Source organism: Platichthys flesus, chromosome 20 (genome assembly GCF_949316205.1).
Source record: "Platichthys flesus chromosome 20, fPlaFle2.1, whole genome shotgun sequence".
NCBI lineage: Eukaryota > Metazoa > Chordata > Actinopteri > Pleuronectiformes > Pleuronectidae > Platichthys > Platichthys flesus.
In genome coordinates this window covers 2,428,961-2,454,409 of record NC_084964.1, presented here as the reverse complement: position 1 = coordinate 2,454,409, position 25,449 = coordinate 2,428,961, and the positions used below count along the sequence as shown (strand labels likewise).

The 25,449-nt window shown below is 41.3% G+C and overlaps 1 protein-coding gene and 1 long non-coding RNA gene across 2 annotated transcripts in view; one reads left to right on the top strand and one right to left on the bottom strand.

Annotated features, from left to right (window-relative positions):
* Positions 1–25,438, bottom strand: part of ipmkb (inositol polyphosphate multikinase b) — a 34,581-nt gene extending 9,143 nt beyond the window's left edge. The window contains exons 1-4 of the mRNA XM_062413807.1: positions 24,590–25,438; positions 13,216–13,301; positions 10,464–10,560; positions 9,668–9,840 (exon numbers count right to left, since the gene is read on the bottom strand). Of these exons, the coding sequence (XP_062269791.1) occupies positions 9,668–9,840; positions 10,464–10,560; positions 13,216–13,301; positions 24,590–24,821 (588 nt within the window). The 5' untranslated portion in view covers positions 24,822–25,438. The remainder of the gene's footprint in view (positions 1–9,667; positions 9,841–10,463; positions 10,561–13,215; positions 13,302–24,589) is intronic.
* On the top strand, positions 4,574–7,343 carry LOC133975747 (uncharacterized). Its single transcript, XR_009924785.1, has 3 exons — positions 4,574–6,040; positions 6,150–6,327; positions 6,436–7,343. It is a non-coding gene; the product is annotated as an uncharacterized LOC133975747 (long non-coding RNA).
* Positions 25,439–25,449: the final 11 nt, after the last annotated feature.

The following is a 25,449-nucleotide window of genomic DNA, read 5'->3' as shown; positions in this document are numbered from 1 at the left end:
CTACCCCTCAGCCACAGCCCAATTTACAGGACTGCATTGTCCTACCCACTGGATGTGATGGGTAACTGGACAAGACTGGATATTATTTATTTTAATTCAATCTGTAAAAAGTTCTCTTCAGTTAAAACCATAATTTTCAAAAGGCACAAAGTAAAAAAAAAAATCACTAACTGCATCTTAAAAACTATTGAAAGCAGTGTTTCATCGGTACACTTTAGATCAGTGGTTTTCAATAGGTGAGGCGCGCCTCCCCTGGGGGGCGCCAAAGAGTTGCAGGGGAGGCGCAAAACAAGCGAAGAAATATTAGCAGTTAGCAGTTACAATAGCAGTTAACTCATTGTTCGTGCTTGCGTGTGTGAACAAGTTGGCCCATTGAAAAATGCATCGCTTTCTGATACAACCACCGAAGTCAGCAGAAAGGGAGGAGCCCACAAAAAAACGTAGGAAATATGATCCCGATTACTTAAAAATAGGGTTTACATGGTCGGGTTCCGAGAGCGCACCTCTGCCACAATGTGTGGTGTGCAAAGAGGTTTTGGCTAACGATAGTATGCGGCCATGCAAACTGCGCCGTCATATGGAAACAAAGCACACGACTTTAGTTAACAAGCCACTGGAGTTTTTTGAGAGGAAACGTGATGAATTGCGGTCACAAAAAGCAGTAATTCGTTCGTTTGGCACCACTAACGTCAAGGCAACTGAGGCATCTTATCGAGCTGCTCTCCGTATAGCGAAGGCAGGCAAGCCCCATACTGATGGAGAAACATATCTGCTCCCTGCAGCTAGAGAAATGTGTTCAGTGATGCTGGGAGAAGCAGCTGCAGCTAAACTTGACACGATCCCAGTATCTGACAACACCATCCAGCGACGAATATCCGACATGGCTTACGACGTCAAAGAACAGGTGGTGAACAGTGTTCGCAAAAGCCCCATACACGCCATTCAACTGGATGAGTCCACTGACGTTGCACACTGCGCTCAATTGATGGTGTACGTCAGGTTTATTGAAGAGCTAAATGTGCGCGAGGATTTTTTGTTTTGCATTCCCCTCCCTGCCCGCACAACAGCAGATGAACTTTTCAAGGCTCTGAATGATTTTTACCAGGCCGAAGGCCTTGAGTGGAGCCGGTGTTGTGGCATATGCACGGATGGAGCAAGGGCCATGACCGGCCGTCACAGCGGTCTTGTGAAACAAGTGCAGACCGTTGCCCCGGCCGCTGTCTGGAGACACTGCATCATTCATCGCCAGGCTTTAGCAGCAAAAAAGATGCCCAAAGAATTGCGTGCGGTTCTGGATGAGGCAGTGAAAATTGTGAACATAATTAAATCACGTGCCGTAAACGCACGCATGTTTAGAATCATGTGCGATGAAATGGGCGCTCAATTCAAGCAATTGCTCCTGCATTCCGAGGTGAGGTGGCTCTCTCGGGGTAAAGTCCTCACCAGGCTCTGCGAGTTGCGAGAAGAAGCCTTCCTCTTCCTCACCGAGATAAACTCCCCACTCGCAAAACATCTGGAAGACATGAACTGGCTCGCGCTGTTGGCTTATCTGTCTGACATTTTCGAGCGGATCAACACCCTGAATACTTCTCTCCAGGGCAAAGAGTGCAATGTGTATACGGCACACGACCAAGTGTCTGGCTTCATGAAGAAGCTGGATGTGTGGTGTGCCCGTATTGGAAGGGGCTCTGTTGAAATGTTCCCGACATTGGAGGATACGCTGGAGAAGACAGCGCAGCCGCTCAGCTCTGTGAAACCGGTCATCAGCGCGCATCTGAGCGGGCTGCGTGACCAGTTCGGAGAGTATTTTGGAGAGGAGCCACTGGGAAACCAGTGGGTCCGGAACCCCTTCTCCTTCCCACCCACAGTCCGAGATGATCTGAGCATACACGAGGAGGAGGCTCTTGTCGAGCTCAGCTCAAATGTGGACTTGAAACAGAGACTGGTGGAAATGCCGATTACGCAATTCTGGTTGAGTATCGAGAGCGAGTTTCCCCATGTGTCCGCCAAAGCCATGAGAGTCCTGATCCCCTTCACCTCCACTTACCTATGTGAATGTGGGTTTTCCGCTCTGACCCTGATCAAAAACAAATACCGGTCAAGGCTACAAGTACAGGATGACTTGAGGCTGTTTCTTTCTCCTGTGCAACCTCGCATTGAACAGCTGTGCGCATCAAAGGAGCGCCCGCACTGTTCGCATTGAGAATAGCGACAAGTGTATAATTAGCCTAAAAGTAGGCCTAAATCGGAATATGGAATGTGTTGACGTCTGTTAAATTCAGGATATCTTTATTATTATTATTATTATTATTTCAGTTGACGTCTCATGTTGACGCGAGTTCAGTTTGACACTGGCGTCTGTTAAGTTGTCTGCTGTTGAAAACGATCGTTTATGAATTTGCAATGACAGTTCAATTTTAATAGTAGGCATAGGCCCTCTGTTCGTGATGTTTCAATAAAAGTAGCCTCTGACATGGAAATATTGGATGGACATTTTATGAATAGGCCCTTTTTTGTGAATGTACTTTGTTAAAAGAAATACAATTTAAAAAAAACATGTAGGCCTATTGGGCTATCAGTTGTTTTTGAAACAGCATTCCAGGAACACAAAATACCTGTGTGGGGTAGGTTGGGGTGGGGGGGGGGGGGGGGGGGGGGCTTGGTCCTCCTTACCTTTTCCAAGGGGAGGCTCACATTCAATGAAATTGAAAACCCCTGCTTTAGATGATATCATTCTCATTAGTTGGTAGCATAAATTACTCTCTTGCTCAAAGGACTATCTGTAAAACTTGTTTAGGCAGTTCAATGTGTTGGAAGACTAAAGCCTGAAACATGCTTCTGCGTTTTCACGGGCCCGTAAGCGCAAGAGCCCTTCCGGGTCCCTTATGTGCTTATGTATCCCTCCTTACGTGCTGACGGGTGTCGACCCCCTTTTCTAAAATTTACGGCAAAGCTCCGCAAGCTCACTCAGCCCGCAAGGCTGTGATTGGTCTGCTCTACATCTCTTCTGGAGCTGCATATCCGGTTTCATGTCCCATAATACCGGCAGAAATCACGGAAGATTTAGAAGAACGAATATGGACCAAATAGAAGAGCACTTGGCAGAAGATATCCGATAGTATGATCATTGTATAACCTGTCACTGACTGGCGGATTTGTCCGCCAGAAAAAGGCTACGAGGAGCCGCAGTGGCTATGTAAATAAACAATCAACGAAGAAGAAAGAATGCGTCTCTAAGGTCGTCTTCGACAAAAAGCCTCCGCCTAGTGTTCTGGCGCGGAATGGCTTTGTAAGACGCGCAACGGTTGGGGAAGCATGAATGACAACGAGTCTTGCGCCACAGCGGCGTGAAAAGACGCAGACGCAGTCGCAGAAGCATGTTTCAGGCTTAACGTTTCCAAGAGGAAGGAATGAGTCTCAGTGAATATTTAAATGGAGCTTTACTTTCCTGTGGAACTCAACAAGGCTTTAAACTTAACCCAGCTGATTCAATGAACCTGTCCCATGTCGCAAAAGAATTCCATTTAACTTTGAACACAAAAAGATTCATCTCATTTATTCTTTTCAGTTTATTTCATTCTGCACACAGGAAAACCCAAACCAAGACACACACTGATGATCATGATACTGGATGTAGATTATAATGGAAACGGATCCAACTGATAAATGTTTCGCTATTTGATTCTCTTTCTTTGCCAAAGATAAGACGTCCTTCTCTTTATTTCCTGTCATCTGTCTGTCTCACCCATGAGGAAAAAATTATCAGACACTAGCATGATAAGTTTGTGTGTGTGTTAGTGTGTGTGTGTGTTTATCTGTGTGTGTGTGCATGCTTATATCTTTGTGAGGAACATTTTGACTATATTATTCTTGTTCTTAGGTTTAGCTTCAGGTTAGAGTCAGGCATGTAGTTATGATTGTTAGGGTAGGGCCTGTAGGGAATGCATTTAGTCAATGAGTGACCTCACTGAGAAAGAAGTACAAGAATATAGGAATGTGTGTGGGTTAGGGTGTGTGTGCGTATGCATGAGAACATTGTGCTCTTCAGCTCAATCAACAACTTGGAAATATTCCAAATCACATGGGTTAAAGATTGACTTCTGCTGTGTGAAGAGGATTTGTATAAAATGTTTTTAATCATATGTTTTGATATCAGTCTGGTACAATAACTTGACAGGTAGTGAATATAAAAGATTATTAATCTGAGTCTACGTTGAAGACTAGTTTTTGTAGAACAATGAGCATGGAACCAGTTAACCTGTGACAGAGTGAAAGATGGGAGTCCAAAGGGTGCTGAAGTAGCAGATAGGGAGGGGTCCACACATTTGGACCATGTAACAACATGACTGTTAAGCATAAAACAACAAGATAAAAGTAATCCAACCGCGAGTTGAGTCCGAACTAAACATAATTCTTGTCCTTAATGGAGAGGGTATACAAATACAGACGGCTCCTCTTAAAGCACACTTTAACCTGACAGGCTGTGTGCATTTCAACAGCCTGGGAACAAGAAGGCTTTTCTGTGATCGACCGACTTCAACACAATGTGGGCTGATATTCCCACTGGGGAAAAACAACTCGCACGATTTGTTGTGGTTCCTCTATTTCAGAAGTGTGCTAGAGTGCGTCCAATGGAATTACGACCGAAATAGACGTCATAGTCGCAACATGCCCATGCCCCCATAGATCTATGCACTCCCCCACTACCACTCGACCCACCCATGGATGGACCCACCCACTTTTTAGACAGTCTATCGGTGTCCGGCAGCCATTTCATTCTTGCAAGCCTTGGAAACACTTGGATAAGCTAACTAGCAGCATGAATCGAATTCGACAACAGAGATGCTCAGTGGTCGGCTGCACAAATGTCTTCATGTGACTCCAGCTTCAGAAGACAGAAGATTGAGATGGATTGAGTTAATATATGATGGCAACGTTCCTGCCACCACTTTGAATCGGACTGTTTTATCAACCTGGGCCAATGTAACAACGGATTCTCTAAAAAGGTTGTTATTGAAAGAGGGGTCGATACTGAAGACGAGGGAAGTGTCAGTATTTTTTTTTAAATAATTCTGGTATTTGCTTCTTTTAGACATTTTGTGTGGAGGCTAGTGCCGTTAGCATGTTGTGGCGTGTGTGTGAGGGGGTGGGGGGCTAGTATGTAGTGGTTGGGGATAGGGAGAGACTTTACAGGAGTTTTCATGTTCGACTATTAATAACGTTATTGAACAATTAATCGAGGACGGCTGGCGAGTCTTAGCGAGAAGACTGCGTCGGAGTCCACGGTGATCGCACGGCAGGTTCGTGAGTGTTGTGCTCTCCACGCTCTTCCCCCCTCCCCCTCCGCTCGAGGGGCCGTAGCAGCTGCTATGAGCGTCGGTAGTAGCTGCTGTAGCTTGAAGCAGCTGCTACGAGCTCTGGTTGTAGCTGCTGTAGCTTGAAGTTAGCTGCGGATGCTTGGAGCAGCTGCTACGAATTCCGGTTGTAGCTGCTGTAGCTTGAAGTTAGCTACGGATGCTTGGAGCAGCTGCTACGAGCTCCGGTTGTAGCTGCTGTAGCTTGAAGTTAGCTACGGATGCTTGGAGCAGCTGCTACGAGCTCCGGTTGTAGCTGCTGTAGCTTGAAGTTAGCTACGGATGCTTGTAGTAGCTGCTACGAGCTCCGGCCGTAGCTAACTTCCAGCCCAGTGCTGCCGTGGGAAAAAATCAGCGGCACAGTACTAACGGGAGGACACACGAGCGGAGGGGGGGAAAGGGCGTGGAGAGCACAACACTCACAAACCTAACTTCCAGCTACAGCTGCTGCTATGGCCGCGATTATTCATTACCAGCCCTAGTTAGGGAAAATGTGTCCTTGTATCTGTGTATTCATGACAGTAGTACAAACATGAATAACATTGCTGCTTTTGGTGTTCAGGCAACCACATATGTTCACGGTGCTATGCTACATCACGTAGCATGCCAGATGGACCCACCCAAGATGCGCACACATGGAACGCAGCTTTCTATGAAAACACTGAGGCCTCACTACAAAAGTACAGGTTTGTATACCCTCAGTTAATTCGTCATGTCATTGATTGTGTCTCCGTGTTAAAGTTGTAACAGCATTTGTTGTGACTCCATGGATACTGAATGTCTGTTTTATCATAGGCACACAGAAAACTGTGCTGCACTGATGTCGGTGTTGGGACCTCAGCTGTAAGAGGCCTCGCTTGGAGGAGGGAGAGGACAACCCAAGTTGTTCAAGTATGGACTTCAGAGAGCCACAGGATGCTACCTATGATCCTGATGACTTGATCACAGTCTTGACTGAGTCAGCAGATGTGACGTGAGTGACTCAATATTTACTCTAAACATTTCAATAATCAGATGGATTACCATCCTACACTTTTTTAGCTGTTGCAGCCTTTTGGTGAAATCTTTGTCTTTCTAATAGAATGGAATCTTCCAACCCTGTTCATAAGACACTGTTGGGACATGGTTTTTGTGCAAATCACAGGCCTCCTTTCAGTCAAACTTGTAACAAACATGCCACATGTGCTGGAGTGGACTCAATCCCCCAAGATGCCACAGGTTCCATTGATCTTAGAAAGTCAAGGAACTCAGTCTCCCAGAGGATGTAACAGGATGCTGCATGTCCTGGGGTCTGGGCAATGTCACACAAAGGTGTCAAGAACCACCAGGGTCAACTCCTATTGGTCACCCTGGTCCAAGACCTGTGAGGTCACCGGGGCCAATATAAGGAGAGGTCTCCCCAAGATCTTCCTCTTTCTACAATCCTTCGAAGGCCAGCAGGCTGTCCAGTCTCTCTTCTCCTACATCGCCAAGGGGGGGGGGGGGCCTGGCTGATCCAGCTTCCTTCTCTATCCAACCCACAACCGGAGGTCAGAGGTGCAGCTCACAGCTCACCCTTCAAGGAAATCTCCTCGCCCTTCAAGCTCTACAAAAATCCTTGTAGCGACGCGATGTCCTGCAGGAAAACTTCAACCAGCATCTGAGCACACGGCTCGACCGAATGGCGAATGCAGAACTCTACGACCACAAAGCCAGGAGACGTCACAGAACTGCAAACTGAACAGCAACTTCTTTTCCTCTTTCCCTCGGACTGGTAACATAATCTGGGCTTAATAATTATACTACGCTAAGCAAGACTGTTTACTTGATCGGTGTGTGTTTATAAGTTTGATATGTGGTGTGATATTGTGGCAACAAGTTATTTGAAAGTAATTGTTAGTTAGGCCCTTCACAGGCCTCATTTGTAGGTCTCTCTGACTCTTGCATTATCTGATTAACTTCCTCACAGACACACGCATAGTCTCCACCTAGTTAAACCTTCCCCCGTGAAGCAACCTCAGAAGAAGGGGGGGGGGGGGGGCTCTTATCTTAGGGACCATTCTTTAAAGCATACTAATTTACATTCACACACACACACTCACACACCTCCTAGTTAGTTAGTTTGATTGTTTAGTAATTTGTGTTTTTATACTTTATTATGTTCATAATAAATGTTCTTCTTTCACAAATGTTCTGTCATTAATATTGCATAAGTGAATTTTGCCAACCGTTACACTGTTAAGAACTCCATAAACGTCATTGTTCATTATATAATCTTTAATGGTAAAATATTGAGATTTCTAATTGAACTAGATCTAAATGAGACTGATCTTAATCAATAAATTGGCTATCTTTTCCCTTCTATGAAGGGTGGTGCCCCGCGAGAACTTTAACCAATTAAAGTTATGATTTAATATTAATATTTTAAATATTAATGTTTTACATTTTATTTTGATAACCAAATTTATTGAGTGCCTAAAGGCACACCATTCTATGGTAACTCTTTTTAAGCACAATTGCACAACAACACCCACATATATTGTCTATGAAAAACTGCCCCCTGGAGCTGTTTGTGGTGTGTCCTGTGTGTCGGCGGGGGACAGATGTAATATATAAGAAGGGCGAGTGCATAGCAAAGCCGGGGAAAGCAGATGCAACTTTCCGTGATTCTCACAGGCTCTATTTAAAATCCAAATAATGTACAAATAGTATGTGAAAAATAAATAACATATCAATTAACTGCTGTCTTTAAATGGTCTTCAATATTTAAAGACCATTTATTTATCGTCTTCACGATAAATAGAATAATATAATTATAAAAATAAAATAATAAATACAAAAAAGTGCAAAATGTCTAACTTTTCCCCCCAATTTGTATTACAGATATTCAGGACCCGGCCCCATATGTGAATGAGGTGCTCAAGATCTCAAAACCTGAGGATCTCTCTGCCAAGTATGAGAAACCTGACAAGCAGGAAGTTATAGCCAGCTATGTGAGCATCCGGGAACACTCTGCGTATCTGGAGCACCGAGCAGGTGTTGAGCAGATGGCCTCAACACCAGCTCACAAAGCTTCTGTACGGCAAATACCTGTAACGGCTGAGCAAAGTTTACATTGTATTTAGAGAATAAAAGGTGACACACAAATATAAAGTGTTACTTTGTTTACAGTTTGGCTACTGATGGCACAAAGTGTATTTTTGTAATCAATGTTTTTATTATACTTGGTATTTTTTCTATTTATTACCTCTGTCCCAGCCAGTACATTTAATAACTGTTTAAAAAGCTCTGTGGCATTCTTTCTAGCAATCTTTCTGACAATAAAAGTTTATAGAAACAGTTGTGTGCTTTTAATGTTTGATATGTAACATGTCAACAATTGACACGTGTAAGATGAGCAGTTAGCAAAGTAATGCAGAGGGAAGAGTAATTTATGTATTTTATTCCTCAGTCATATTTGTATTGCAGAAATGACTGATATCTCATGCTTAAAAAAAAAAAAAATTACTGCTCTATTCCTCTTGGACATAAAGGCCCATAATCTGCCCTATAGATGTTGAATGCATTCTGTAGGGAGAACACATTCAAACACACAGGCTAATTAATGGAGGTTAAAACGTTATGTCCTACACCTCAATGAGAGGGGGGAGGGGTGAGAGGGGGGCGGGGCCCTCAAAACGGGTCGATCTGAGGAGGGCTGTTTTAGACAGAGTAAAAAGGTGCTGTTTTAAATTATCCTTGTGGTATTTTTACCAAAAAATGTTACAGATATTTCATTAAGACCCCAAGGAACCACATCAACTGTGGTGAAATGGGCATAATATGTCCCCTTTAAATTAAAATTTTATAGGAGGAATAGACGTCAATGTGAAACCAGTAAACCTGAAACAAAAACTAAGCTTAAATAAGTCTCATTCTATACGGTCTGTTAGTTTTTGTCATTTGTATAGGGACAAAAAGTGGGGCAGCAAAACTTACTGAACTATGTCTTATTTTATCGAAGAGCAGCGCACCGCCCAGTCCTTCTCTCACTTTGTGGGGGTTGGGCTCACTGGTTAACTACAATACTGTATGAAATCTACCCTCCCTGAGCCAACCCTCACTGACATTACTTGGAATTTAAAATATATGCAGCACAGTTATTTGTTATTTATTCATATATTTAGGAAAGACCACAAATGCAATATAATATAATGCAATATTGAAAACACTGAAATGCAGCATGTGGTATCAAACAAACAGGATGATTATTTATACCGACAAATCCCACTTAGGAGTTTTGAAATGATCATATAGGTAGTATAAAGATTCCCTGAACAACAGCTCAAACTCACCCTCATGCCAAGGACCAGGAAGCCGATCTCCTCCATCAGTGGGTATTTTCTGATCTGCTGCTCACGTTTCTCAAGCGAGGCAAACGGGTCATAGCTGCACTGGCCCAGCTTCACATCCATGATGCACGGATTGACGAAGCGACGAGTCACATCCTCCAGCTTCAGGTACAGGTCTGAGACACGAGATTGATGACTGAGTACACTGTACAGGCAATATCATCATATTGTATTATATACAGCAAGTTTCTTTGTATGACAGATTTTCTAACTGGGATTGTTTTTATCAAAATATATGCAATTTTGTTCATGTACAATGAGTAGAAACCTTTCTCGTATCATATGAATATCACATAATATGCAGAGGAATAAGCTTGTTCATATGAGCCAAATAATGTTAAATTTGGCTCTGGCCCCTTATTGTGATTTTATAAGGGTGAATTTATATCCATATATCCATGCATTTATGTGTATATATCTGCCTATATACGTATAGACGGTCTAACCTGCACATATATGGACAAGTCTATCCCAATATCTCCTTATAGTTATACACAAATTAAGCTTAACATGCTCATGCAATCATCCTGTGCCACTGCACTTGGGTCAATAACATTTCCATACAAATTATTTCTGTAGTGAAAGGTGTATATTATGTACATATTCTGTATTTTGTATGAAGTTTTTTTTATTATTATTCTCTTGTCTACCTCATTCTGACTTGTCTGCTGCTGTAAACAAGTGACTAAGAAAGTTGTGATCTATGGCTAACGGAGTAATATCAGCTGGAGTCGCTTACCACTGGGGCTGTCAGGAGAGGACCAGGGTCCGTAGTACTTGGGAAGGTGTTTCTGGAGCTCCAAGAGACACGGATCACAGCAGTCCTCTGCATACACCTGGGAAACACGCATTAACCACATCATCATCATTCTATACTCTACACACAGGCAGATACTGTGTATCTGGTGTAGGGCAGCAACCAACAATATTTTCATTATGCTTTTATCGATTAATATATTTTTGGATGCTTCGTCCTGATCCAGTAAATTGTAGAATTTCAAGTATCTATGATTGCTTGGTTTTCTGTGCAGTATCCATTCAGATGTATTGTTTTTCTGATGGAAACAGTACAGCCAGTCTATTAGCACCAAAAACGGTCAAGTGTGGAATAATTGTTAATAAAATGAATAGCTGTTAACAAAACAAATATTAAACTGTTAAATAAAGACCGTAAATAAACAAGAGAGAGAGAAAAAAAGACATATAAATAATGTAATAATGGTTTTCTTCCTGCTGCAAGTAGACTTGCAGCCCGGTGCAGGATGGCACCTGTGTGACATGTGGGTTTCAGGGAGTCAGACTAACTTTTGTTTGTCTGGTGAAGTCAGAGGCAGAAATGATCCCATGACTCACTCCTGTTTTAACAGCACAGCTAAGCTCTAAAGCAAACACTGTTGCTCTGGTGCAGACAGATATTGATATGTGAGATTAGACCATGATATCGGAACTGATCATCAAGAATTGACATTTCTCCATCGATCTTTTATCTTTGACTCTTGCTGTGAAAGTCCCACTTTCGCTTATTCATTCATTCATATTCAGCTTTTCTTTATAGTGTACCACTAAATATATAGGGTGATGACAATTTTATTTAAAATGACTTATTTGTAACTGAAGCCCAAGAAGAATTAAGTCATCTCCTGGCAAAAAAACTTTTTTTATTCAAATTCCTCTTGCGAAAATCTTCTTGAGACTGGGAGTCATCTTTTCAGTATCTGTGTATACAAACCAGTGTTCATACCTCCATTTCTAAATGTCATCTTTGCTAAACCATGCAGCCCCCAATCAACATGGGAGTCATTCATTAAACAAGTATCCCCCCAGATACAGTCATGTTCTCTTTTATATCATGGTAACTTGATCCCAAATTGTAGTTTGTTATTTTGTTGCATAAAAATAAGCTGTGTAACCTATGGCCTTAGCAAAAATGACACATCATGAACACAGTGAATATGACTCATTGCTGCACTTTATCTTCCATCTTCCTTGGCATCAAAACATACAAGTTTTCCACTTGTTATATAGTTTCTGTTATTCAGAGCTTTCCACAAGGCTGAAGAGTAACAAGCCTGAGGGAATAAAATGTCTGTAAAAACTCTGTTACCACTCTTCCTTCATACACGGATCTTAGTTATTGCAAAGTTTTCCTACCTGACTATGAAAAAGTAGTGAATTATTTAAAATAAATTAGAAACTAAAGAATTAAGAAAGAAAACCTCACTTTGTTTCATACAAAGCAGTGGAAACAGTTTCAGTGACCAAATTAACTAAAAATGTAAAGCATAGATAAAATGTATGATGTGGAGAAACATATAGATCATATATAATAACTTTATTTGTGTAGCACTTATCTAAACAAGGTTACAAAGTACCTCACAAAAAATTAAGAATGAATTATAAGAAAAGATATTCAATTCAGTTCAATTTGAAGGGCCAAATCACAACATAATAGGGCCAAGACTCTAACATTTGTAGAGAAACACAACAGTCCCCACAACTGTGGTATGTATATATATATATATATTTATATATATATAATAATGGAGCTACAGGAAGCTCCATTAATCCAACAATTAAATTATGTTTCAAGAGTAGCAACATGAGACCTGAATCAATATCAGTCCTCTCTCTGCTGTTGCAACTCCTGTGAAGGTACTGCTGTGTTAGACAAGGGACAGGAGTCGCTGGTTTGTCTCAGACAGATACGTTTATAAAAGTTGAACCAGATTCAAGACAAACTAACATCATCATTCAGACTACAGTCAGACAGCTGATATTTTATCTTCTCTTGAACTGTTCCCTACTAGTTAAACTTGAAGTTGTGTACAACATGTCACATGCAGACAGGTTGTCTGAATACGTTATAGAATCGGCCTTCTAAATCTAACAAAAACTAACAAGCATAGTCATTGTCAACTCAAATGAACGTCACTTCACATGGTTCACTATGTCCAGCAGAACGTCTCCGTATCGCCCTGTGTGTGTGCATGTATTTCATTTGTGTACATATGTGTGCATGTGCAACCCCGCCCCCGGAGGGGGTCAGTCAGAGAATATCAGAGCCAATGAGAGCGGCTAAAAATTAGGCTTCATATTAAAAACACAAATAAAACAAGAAATTATAATAAAAGGTCAGAACAAACCTAAATAAAATAAATAAAAAGTGGAAAGCATTGTTTATTTTTCAGTGGATCTTGCTGATGTTTTGCCCTATCAGGCGTCTAATCTTATAGGGTAAACAATGATTGTTTAATTTTATAAAGGCTTGAATGGTCTGTACCTTCACCTAGATTTTGTGTTGTGGTGACACCTCAGTCAGTTTATGGCCGCACCAAAAAGATGCACATGCTTCTTTTATCATTTGATTTTCACATTGATTTTGAGCATGATTCGAGTGTGAATTAAACAAATCAGATATTAATCAATTCATTCAAAAAGTTGATGAATCCAACATATATATAAAGACATATAAATTTGTGCATAGGTATTACCATGCTGTAAAACTGCATCTCTCGTGGACCTCTTGGTGGAGGCTGAAGCTGCTTCAGGACTGTTCCATCTGGATGCTGCAAAATGCCTGTAATGAAAGATGGCACCAAAAATCAACTCAAAGCAAAGTTACACACTGCAAGGATGCTAGAAGAGAAGTAAGAGCTGACGGCAGCAGCCATCATTTGGCTTCCAGCCTTGTTTTAGCATATTCGTAAAACAATAACAGCCATGAAGTGAAGTGAAATCAATGCCAGACATCTCAGTTAAAGGTGCATCAACAACCCACGGACAAGTAAATCATTGCAAATGAAAACGGGGTCCATTTAATTCGATTTTTTGTTTGTGCCAGTTATCGAAAAAAGGTTAGACATCTGAAGACATCACCTTGGACTCTTGGGTTAATCCTGGCACATTTAGTATTTTCTTTAGATTTGCAGCTAAGGGCAGTACATGCAGTGCACATTAAATAAATGTTAACCAAAGATAGTCTCTTATTAGGTAGGTCTTATTCTGTCACATTCCTGTTACCAAACTTTGGTGCAACATGCAACAGCTCTGTCACTTTTTATTTAAAATTTGTACATTTATTCAAACGCTGGGGGGAATTCCATATTATACTTGTAATGACCTGTTTCATTTTAAAATATTAAGTATAGAAGCACATCAGACCTACTGTCAGCTTGACCTGTTCCATGCCTTCTTGAGCAAGCAGTAAAATATGTCATTACTTTATGCTGGTTTGCTATAAAAAAATGGAGGACGCTAGCAAGAGAAGCCATCCTGAAGAGTGGACATCCTGACACTAGAGGATCTGAGAAGCTACATGTGGCAAGTTTTTTATGATCTAACTTGTAGATGGCAAGGTAACCATGAAAGATGAGGCTGTTTGTCGTCTTTGAACCATGCAACTGCCTAATTATTAATCATTTAAGGTTAACCATAAATTTGGCTCCCTTTGCAAGCCTTCTTGCAGTGTAGAAAGAAAGATGATGAGTCCCCTGTTACATCATCACATGCTGACCTCAGCTGATTACAGATAGACTGAGTGAAGCTGCAGTGGAGAGGATTAGTCCGCTCTTTGGCAGATGTCTTGATTCCCTCAAAGAACACAGAGTTGTATTGACACACATGCAAAATGCAAAACAAGATGAACAACATAGGGCCGCTGTGGCTGAGGGGTAGAGTGGTCGTCCTCCAACCTAAAGGTTGGCCGTTCGATCCCCAGTCTGACCCATCTGCATGCCGAAGTGTCCTTGGGCAAGATGCTGAACCCTGAACGGCCCCCCATAGAATAACGAAGTGCTGCGAATAGATGCACTGTATGAATGTGTGTGTGAATGGGTGAATGTAAAACTGTACTGTAAAGTGCTTTGAGTGGTCATCAAGACTACAAAAGCGCTATATAAATACAAAACCAAAACCAAAACATACAAATATGTGAAAAAACAACCAGCATACAAAAGGATGGGTTGGGACCAGGGAGTGAGCCTGAGGGTGGACATCTGTCCTGTGTCTGGAAGGCCATCAGACCTCATCCTTAGAAGAAGCAGGAATCTCTACAGCTACTTTAACACTGATTGAACCTGCTGCATGTGTGTAACTACATATCAACACTACAGCACTGCACTGTTCGTCATCAGTCCAACACACATCACAATTAATGTTGCACCATGTCTGAACGGGTGGTGTTATGAACGTTAGCAGCATTAGCTGTTAACGTTTAGTGCAGGTCAACAGCATATGGCAGCGCTCACATCCCAACATTCAATCACTGTAAATATGCATGTAAACTGGAACTGACCTACAGTCATGGCTACATCCAAACAGCAGAGTGAAATTGGTTTGTAGACAGCTGGACTTATTAAAATAGAGGTGCATCTATTCTGTCAGTGTCTCACAGCACATACACATCCTTTCTGGACAGAAACAGATACTACCACATATCGTTAACATGGTTTACAGTGGTAAAATAAGTATTGAAATAATTCTCCCATATAAAATCATGCGAACGAAGTTAAAGATGTGCAAACACGCTATACAGGTTTAAAGGGATAGTTCATAAAAAAATGTAAACTACTCATTATCTGCTCATCACTATGCCGATGGAGGCGTGGGGGAGGTGTTTGAGTCTACACAACACCTCTGGAGTCTCAGAGGTAAACAGTGTTGCAGCTTAATCAATACAATTGAAGTCAACTGTAACCACTTCTTTAGATTTAATAAAACAACAGACAAAGAAATTCATATTCTAATCAGTTTTTTGCCTGAATGTCCTGTGATAGCCTCATCGGAGGCTGTTTACGTATCCTCGGGCACATAGAACACAGCACACACTCTCGCTCCAAGGGCACGGCTAATAACTTGCTGAAAATGACATTGTTTCGAGTCGCATAAGAATGTCGGGGCCTGCGGTCACTTGGATGACAACACACCAGCATTATGGAGTCATGTTGCTTTCTTTTTCTGCTGTCTCTTGTTGGGCAAGAGTCCCTACAGAACTAACCATGTGGTAGGATCCACACACAATGGGTCGTAAAAGCGTGGCCTTTGAGCCAAGATGAAGCCAGCTAAAGTCTCCCTCTAAGATCCAGCATGGAGATTGTATCTTCTGGTGTTAACTTAATCCCTGGGGTCTCCCCAGAAACCCCTGCTCTGCTCCTGGCCCCTCCCACTCTCCTTGACCTCTGACACTCAATTGGCTAAAAGCCAGCATCATCCCATGACCAGCACCTCAAGGAGGCAGAACCTCTCAGGTAGAATAAAACCACTGAGACATCAATAATCGCTGCCATTTTTACCCTGCTCTGAAGACATCATGAGGCCCCTTCGGGGCCTCCCAGCTGTTTTAGTTGCTAAAGGGGGTAACCTTAACTTTTTAGTTTATCAGCCATTTTTACCCTGCTCTGAAGACATCATGAGGCCCCTTCGGGGCCTCCCAGCTGTTTTAGTTGCTAAAGGGGGTAACCTTAACTTTTAGTTTATCAGCCATTTTTCCCTGCTCTGAAGACGTCAACAGACCCCTCCGGGTCTTTCCAGATGATTTAGTTGCTAAAGGGGGCAACCAGAGTTATTTTCTTTCATTTCTTTCATTTTCTTCTATCTTAAGTTTGATCTTACTTTGATAGAGACTATTTTTGTTTTAACTTGAAAAGACCAAACAGGAAATTGCACGCGGAACAATCTCAGACTGTTTCACTTTCCCCACGGACTTTACTTTCTTTTCCCAATGATCTACAAACGGCTTCCACAGCCGTCCCCTGAAGAAGCGCGAGATTCATTCCGCTGAGGAGCACGACCTCCACATCCCTGAAGAAGAAGCACGACGTTCATCCCGTTGAGGAGCAAGCAGAATCCGTTCCTATTCTGCCCAGCCGACGCCGCTGCGACAGAGGAACCAGCGCCACAGAGCTTGAGCGGCCATGATTATTCACTGGACTTCCGAAAGATCCGCGCGACACGCGCATGCAACACCGTGAAGGTCACAGTAAGAGGCTTTATTGTCTGGGCAGATGTTAATCTAATACGTAGCGTATTGTTTTAATACTTGAATGTATTTGTTTTGTATGAGACCGCAGAGTCTCCAGTGTTTTAGCGGCGATTCGCCACTTCCGGTTTCCGGTTACGGCCTTGTGCCATAGTTTTTAAGCGCCGTGAGCAGCGTCTCCAGCTCATTGTGACCGTTTGAACAACTTTAAAGATACTTTACCGGTCAAACCTCAGCACACAACTCCACTTGGGTGCTGAGTGGTAAAGTAAATGTAACTTGTCTCTGACGGTGCTTTTAAGAGCTTTGCTCTCTCCTTGTATTCTCTCTCTCTCTCTCTCTTCTCCTAAACCTGTTTATACACACATCCGATCTGTATTTAGAATACAGTTCAGGTAACATAGTTAAATCTATATTTAGAGAGGCTGGACACATCTGGAAGCCATGCGGCCGAACGCCAAAGTAGAGACAAAGAATTCCCTTTGTCTGAAAATCCCTTTGTGTAATTCATGTGACGACCACCAGTGTGAGCTCCGGCCACATGGTGTCATAAACATAGACTCCATTTTGAAGAACGCAAGTTAAACCACCATTTTGAGTCTATTATTGCCACGCCTCCTCTCTCACTCTCCTCCCATTCTGGCTCTAAATTCATAACGGCTCCGCCATCTTGTTTTGTAGTCAATTCGCCATTTTGAGAGTTTTTAGGCCTTGGTTCCACGAATCATGATCGGCCGCCATCTTAGATGTGACGTGACTTCGTCATCGCCACGCCCCCCTTCTTTTTCTCTCTCTCTCTCTCTCTCTCTCTCTCTCGCTCTCTCACACACACACACACACAGACACAGAGACACATTGATAGACACAGACAGATACACACACACAGATACACATAGATGAATACATGTGTTTTCTAAATTGTGATAAGCGGCTGCTGTTGTTATCTTTGAAATATGGGAGTTTGTTAAAATGATGAATCATTAAATAACACTAACTGTATTTCACATGCACAGACATAGACACACACACACAGAGAGACACTTTGACACAGACACACACGCATACCATGACAGACATACATAGGTAGACCGCTGGTTTTACATGTACTTTCTGAATTGTGATAAGTGCTGCTGCTGTGTTTATCTTTGAAATATCGGAGTTTGTTAAAATGATGAAACATTAAATAACACTAACTTTATTTCCCCTTTTTAATAAATGCTTTTGTAATTAAAGTATCTGTAGTCTGTGATTATTTGTGCATATGTATGTGATTGCAGCTGGATTATGATTGCCTGTGCTCGAACTTAGAAGCCTTCACTGTTAATTAAATAATTATTAATATTAAATATTGAGATTATTGATTTGACATTTATCATTATGAGACTGATATTTAAAGATTGAATTGTTGGTCCCTGTAACCAGGGTGGTGCCCCGCGACAATAAGCAATGATTACAGATTTGTATTATTCTTAATTGATAATTTTATTGTTTTCATTAATTATTTTAACTATTATTAATGGATAACCGTATCATTTCTAATTAAATGTGTTACTGTTCTTAATTAATAGCTTTATCATTTTTGATTATTTTTAATAAATAATTGTTAATTTAATAATCATATTTCATGATTATTAATAATAAGCCAACGTCAATTCTACTCCTATTATTGCACAACACTTTATTAATACTGAAAACTGGTCACTTGCTGAAACACATTTTACCACTTAAACTCCTAAAGTGTTTTGTGGACAATTTACCCACTCCTTCATCGGCATAGTGGTGAGAAGATAATGAGTGAATTTTCATTTAACCTTGAACAATCACTTTAAGTCTTGAATCCAAAACTGTGTTACTGTTACGGTTGTTCAGTTGGTGTTGTTTAAACTGTATGATTGTTTTGGAGGTTGCACTTAGTGGTTCTATTGAACTGAAAACGTGTATAGGCAGTGCTATGAAGGTACAAGACACCAACGAAGATGTCAAGAGAGTTTGTGGTGATAAGACAAATAACTTACATTGATGTGCTGTTGACGAAATCCTGTGATCTCCAAAGCGGAATGAAGAGGTTACATCCTGCCTCTGCCTGTTGCACTACCCCTTGCCTAAATCCTGTGGAGGGTTTGTTGCTGTTGTGAACACATCTGTGCAGTGAAAACTTCCGCTGAGTTGTAATGTGCATGCAAGGCAAACTGCAATCAAAGTCTCTGAAGTTCCTCTGCCGGTCATGTCTGAAAACAGCTAAAGTAACTCAAATATGCAGAAACTTGAATTTTGCTCCAGTGTCTTCCATTTCCCTTTGAGAGGTTGGCCGACTGCGTCCAACTGTGGTAAATTCGCTTGAACATGATTTAGAAAGTCACACATCTGTCTATTGACACTCTCACAGCTGGTGACTGTTCAACTGACAGTAAAGTTGAGTAAAAATAGAGATCATTGCTGATTAATCAGATTTTAGTACTGGCTTATTTTACTATACTATATTAATATACGACTTGTCAGCAGCCAGAGTAGTGGTTTAAGTTTCTAAGTTGTGGTCGAAGTTTTTGAGTCGTTGTGGAAGTTTCTGAGTCGGGCATTCAACATGGAGCGTGTGGAGCAGCGGACAGAACAGGACTCTCCTGTAAACTGCTCCACTTTTATGACTCAGCTGGACTTTCACCTTTGCTTTTCTGTCTACACTGTTTCTACATTATGTTCTAACCAAACACACCTGCAGAAAACTCAGATTTGCATTCTACATTTTCTCAGTGTCTGCTGATATCTTAACACGTTCTTCTTTCTTATTAAACCAAACTTTTTGAAAGTGATCAGGGTTGTCATCAATCAATCCGATTTCTATTTGTATAGCCCATATTCACAATTCACTATCTGTCTCGTAGGGCTTTAACAAGGATTGACATCCTCTTCCCTTAACCCTCAGCAAAAAAAAACTTTTAACAGGGTAAAAAGAACATAGAAACCTCAGAGAGAGCCATATGTGAGGGATCCGTCTCCCAGGACAGACAGAAGTGCAATAGATGCCACGTGTAAAGGGGAACATCAGAAGGATATCTGTATTTATTGTCAGTAATGGTAGAGTATGTGAGGAGAAATATTGTATATCAAGCAGGAATATAGGTTGGCAAGGAATTAATGCAGTCATGCCTTTTCTTCGAGAAAAGCTACTAAAAAGTGACAATAAACAGCAATTTGTCATCTAAAGGGTGTGGGAGTGAGATTCTACATCATCAAGCAGCTTTTCAGCTTAAACATAATTTGGCATCATTCACAAACCAGAATTAACATACAAATAATAAATATTAGCCACGGTTGCCCAGCTGATAATGTTATTGACACACAGTGTAACAGAAAAACATCTGATAATAAATAAGTTGATATTATGTGTAAAAGATCTATTTGAGTTTTGTCTTTTTAAACTGAGTTTTAATTTGGTGAGACTTTAGTTTGATATGACGATGTAACACTGGTAACTTCTTTCAAACATACTGTGCTGGGCTTTTCTCTCCTGTTCACTACTTATCAACGGTTGCTAAAACAGACGGATTTACTAGTCCAGCTCTTATTGACACACTGTATAACTACACACTTCCTGTTTACAAAACACCCAGTCAAATACTGGATCACAGAGGGGCACAATACAACAAAGGAGTACATCAGATCACAGACGGGTGAGAGAGGAGGCCTATGGAAACAGTGAGGAGGATCGTTTTCACTCAGCCGCAGTACGGGCTGAACAAGATTCCAGGGCTTGTTCTGCAACAGTCATGGAGACTAAAGGAAACTGTTGGTTCAGTCAAATCTGTGTCAACGCCCATTTCTTAGTTGGAACTGCGCCTGTGTTAATGATTATTCCCTACCAAGCAAGGAGGGTTTCAGATAACGCGGCCCACTTTACTGTGTGATTGCTTCACTTCTTCTGAGCATGGACACTGCCAACAGAGAGGGGACACTCAAATCATCATTACACACATATTTAACAGACCACACTTGACTGTGTGGTCACTATGTTTTTCCTGAGAAACTAGGAAGACAGATTTGAACATATATGATACAAGATTAGCAGCACACATCTTGTTTACCTTTTTCACTATTTAACAGCTGCTGATCAGCAGATGGTTGCACCAGTAGCTTAACTTGGAATACATCGCGAAAACACATAAACACAGCTGTCATATCGTGGCACTATTCAATGACTTTGGAGGATTAATTTAAACAATCCTTATATTTATTGCAAATGACACTAGCTCCGACACTGCTGCCACTGCACAACTAGAATCTGTCGGCGATGGTCAAAACTCACATCCGCTTGCTGCCAGAAGATTTACACAGCTCTCCATTAACAGTATCAAATCGGATGCTATGCTAATCCTATCACAAATCACGACTAGCTGAAGCCAGAGGACTATCAAACAGATAGAGGGATGGCTGCTAAATGACTTGTCAACTCTCTTGCAAAGTTAAATATGTCCTTACTTCTCAAATGTATGAAGTTTGTGTGAGAGAATGCATTTCATTTTCACTTGTTAGAGAAAAGGGACTGATGCTCTATTCACCCCGTCTGTGTGTGTGTGTGTGTTTATTTCATCTTGCAATTTTTGGAAGACAAAACTTCAGAGCACCATGTAGAGGACAGAGCTGTTCTTAGTGCCTGTGTGTCAATAAAAGAACTTCCAACTTCTATGGTGAACACGAGGTGAACCAATGGTAGATCACACCAGAGACTGTGTCGCTGCCTCAGAAAAACACGAACAATTCGAACAAAGAGATTGAAGCAATAAAGTGGCCAGAGCAATTTTATCATTTACGAACCAAATAGGAAGTGTGGATCCATGGCGTTTTCTTAATCCTGAAAAAAAGCCGTTTTCTTTTCATTCTCCCGTACATACTACATTTTCATGAATCTATTACTTTTTTGTTGATAGTTATTCCCTCTCTGCTGTCAAAAACACAGAATATTCACCCACAGTGATATCTGACGATGCTCTAGTGTTACTTGACATCTTGTTACAACTCTTACAAAAAACTCGCCTTTCCTGGAGGTTGAATTGCACACTGTTAAAATGTTAACACTTGTACATTCTTCACATAATGCCTACGTAAGAGCTAATGGGATGAAATCTCAATATTTCACACTTGATAGAAGGTCTCGCCAGGCAATGCCCTCTGAGCCTGTTGTTATTTGCTGTGGTGATCGAACCTGTATCTATTGCGCTTAAATCTGTCAATTTGAGTCAAGGAATTCTCAGATATGGCTCGGAACAGAAACTTTCGTTATATGCGGACGTTTTATTATTGTTTATTTTCAAGACGATATCTACTATCCCCCAGACAGTCGAACTGCTAACCAGATTCTATAATCTTTCAGGTTTTAAATTGAAGTGTAGAGTGTATGCTTTCCTGTAAAGAATCTAGCTCTACAGATCCCTGATAAGTACTTTCCCTTAAGATGTGGAAAAGCTATTTCAAGTATTTGGGTGTGAATATCTGTCGACAATTACAAGACCTTTATTAAAATGGTTTCCCACCCTTAATTGACTAGCTTAAATTGGACCTAGAAAGGTGGAATAATGTGCATATTACCATTGCTGGGAGGGTGAATTGCATTAAAATGACTGTGTTCCTAACATCATTTGTATCTTTTCCAATGTCTGCTAGTCTTTATAACCAAAGCATTTTTCCGTTCAACAAACAAACTAATTTCCTCTTTTAATGGAAAGGCAAGACCCCAGGACCAAAAGACAGTTTTTACAAACACATACATCTGTAGGTGGATTGGCGCTTCCTAACCTAAGAAACTATTACTGGGCAACCAATATACACAAAATGACCTTCTGGACCCAGGAAAACACAGTAAATTGGTGTGAACTTGAACCCAAATCCTTTCCCTCTACTTCACTTTTGGCTTTGCGTTCGTCTAATTTGCCCATTAGGCTAACCCAATTTTCATGCAACCCTATTGTTGTTTCTACCTTAAGAATCTGGTCTCTATTTAGACTGGCTTTTGGACTCCAGGGATTGTGTAACCACAGTCCCATTCGCTTCATACCCCTTCCCGGCAATGATATGGCCTTTTCTTTATGGCAGAGGTCAGGCCTTGTCAAACTAAGGGACATTGACGATATCTTCTGTAGCTTCAATGAATTGTGCGAAAAATGTCAACTCCCAAAATCTCATTTATTTGGATACTTCCAGGTCTGTAACTTTGTTAAACTAAATAATGCCTCTTTGTCTAATATATCTCCTATCACTATAATTGACTCAATTCTGGATATACCCAACAAATCAGAAAAGCCTAGTCTCAAAGTCTGACATGTTATACTCCGATCTAACAGAGGCCTCTCCTGATAAAATCAAAAAAGGTTGGGAAGATGAACTTGGCAAAGTTATATATGGCAATGACTGGGATAGTGCATTAACTCGTGTGATTGACATGGTGTGGAAGTCACCTTTTGCACCCAAAGCTTCTCTATGGCTAAAGACGTCATTATGTTCTCAATCTAGAGCAAAGTAAGTACAATTTGAGGGGATTCCCTGGTAAATTCAAGTCTGTTTGGGAACCTATGATTAAATACTTAGTAGTTAAATCAAAGACCCTAGAGGACAAATGAAGCACTCATCACTGATGCAAACTCTCAATAAGTTTCAACTTATTTACAGGGCTGATTGGCTTTCATACTCTTTTGATTGATCATTTTCTTAACCAATATGCTAAGAAGGAAGGGTTGGTTATTTATAATTATTTATTACTTTACTCTATATATATATATATATTTTTTTTTTTTTCTCTTCTCATTTTTTGTATTTGCTGAAACCATATGTGAGACCGGGGGTTAAATATCATTTAAATCATTTAATCATTTTAAGTCCTTAATATTCATTGTATTCCATTCTACCTGTTAAATACAGTCATGAGAGAGCTAAAAGTAGAACGTGCTAATTATGTAAAATACTAGCATGCTGGCGTGGACTCACATGAACCTTGGTCCATTTATTCAAATAACGTTAGAGGAGTTGTGATTACAAAGATGTGGAAGGACAGCTGCGTCTCGTCTGTCTTACAACATGAGAACAGGTTTTCCAGGAAATTGGGGTTTATCAAGGTAACAGCCAGAGCAGCAATTACTTATCGGTCTGAGACTGTGCTGTTAAACCAACTGCTGACTATCAAGTTCTGTACAAAAGAATGCTGACTATCAAGCACAGTCAGTTCAGTTCAACACTATAACTTTGCGGGTTTAGATAATGTCAGGTGTGCTGAGAGCATGGCTGAATGCATGGATTCTCAATGGTCTCAGATTCTCCACAGAGTTCATGTCTGACGAGATTGAGAGAGTGAAATTAATCAATCAAATTGTAATTGTATAGTATTATTTGTATATTTCACAAATCACAATTTGTCTCATAGGGCTTTAACAATGTGTGACATCCTCTGCCCCTAAATCCAAGAATAGAAAATACTAAAAATGTATTTATGTAAAGGATATTTACATAATTTTCACATGCATGAATCATACTTCACATGCACGCTCCTCTCTCATGTATAAAAACAACATTGTCTAATAAAAAATCTCATTTTTCTGACAGTAACTGGCCAAAGACAGTTCTGAACTTTGTTATCCACGAGTGGGTTCAGGAAACCTCACACAGAAGCAAAAAGATACATTCTATGTTAGTCTATCTTTATCTGTTAAAACTCTACAGGTGAGAGACACAAGCAGGACTTGGAGGAGGATATTTGGATGAGAAGCTGCTTGGTGAACTATTAGTAGGTGGAACAGTTAATACATGAATGCAGGTGTTAATAACAGATTGACAGAAGGAAGTAAGGTTCAGTGACACAGGTTATATTTGCAGGGGAAGAAAAAAAGATCTTTGTCCAGTTCACTTACCCACTTTATCTACTCCATACTTATGGCCGGCCACCTGATGTGACAGGGGGACGCAGCCGTTCATATGAGCCGGGCCGTTGAGATGAGCCGGACCACTCTTCTCTTTGGCGGGGGGTCCGCCGGGGAGCCGCGGGGTCATGTTGACCCCCACCCCGGCTGAGCTGGAGGTCAGGTCCAATAGGCCGAGAGCTAGAGAGGACTCCATCATCACCTGATGCTGGGTGGCTGACATTTGTAAAAAATAACAATAAAAAAAGGTGGACAAGAACGGGTTCTTGTTCCAAAAACTGAAGAATTGAATGTATAATCAAACTATGGAAGTGACTATTAATTCACATGCTGCCACCACCAGCACAGGTTGAGCAGCCTCACACAGAAGGTCCAGTCCACGTGAAACACGCACACAAGCCTCGGTCGTGCTCTGTGTTTTCGACTAGCGACGTGACCCGTGTGGTCAGCCCTCTGTGATTTGATCGCTGTGGCCGGTGGAGAAGCAGATCTCCCGGAGCAACCGGGATCCAGTTATTTTCATTTCAGGAACAGCAGCATAAATACCCCCTGGACACATCCCACTTCGACCAGCCTCCACCACAGCGCAACAATACTACTTCCGCTCGGGGCTTCCGAAATAAAACGCAGAGAAAACGTAGTGTACGGCGTAATGCTACAGTCACAATGTTCTCGTACTGATTTGCAAATGTCGCCTGTCTTTTTTCCGTTCCCCTCGCTGCTCTGTTACACCACAGAAGACTGAATTCAAAGTAAATCAGTCTTATAATGAAGGCAGCATAACGCAACTTCCGGTCTTAACTGTTCCAAGTTCTGTTAGCTTGACGTAGCTCCGCTTCCTTACCGAGCAG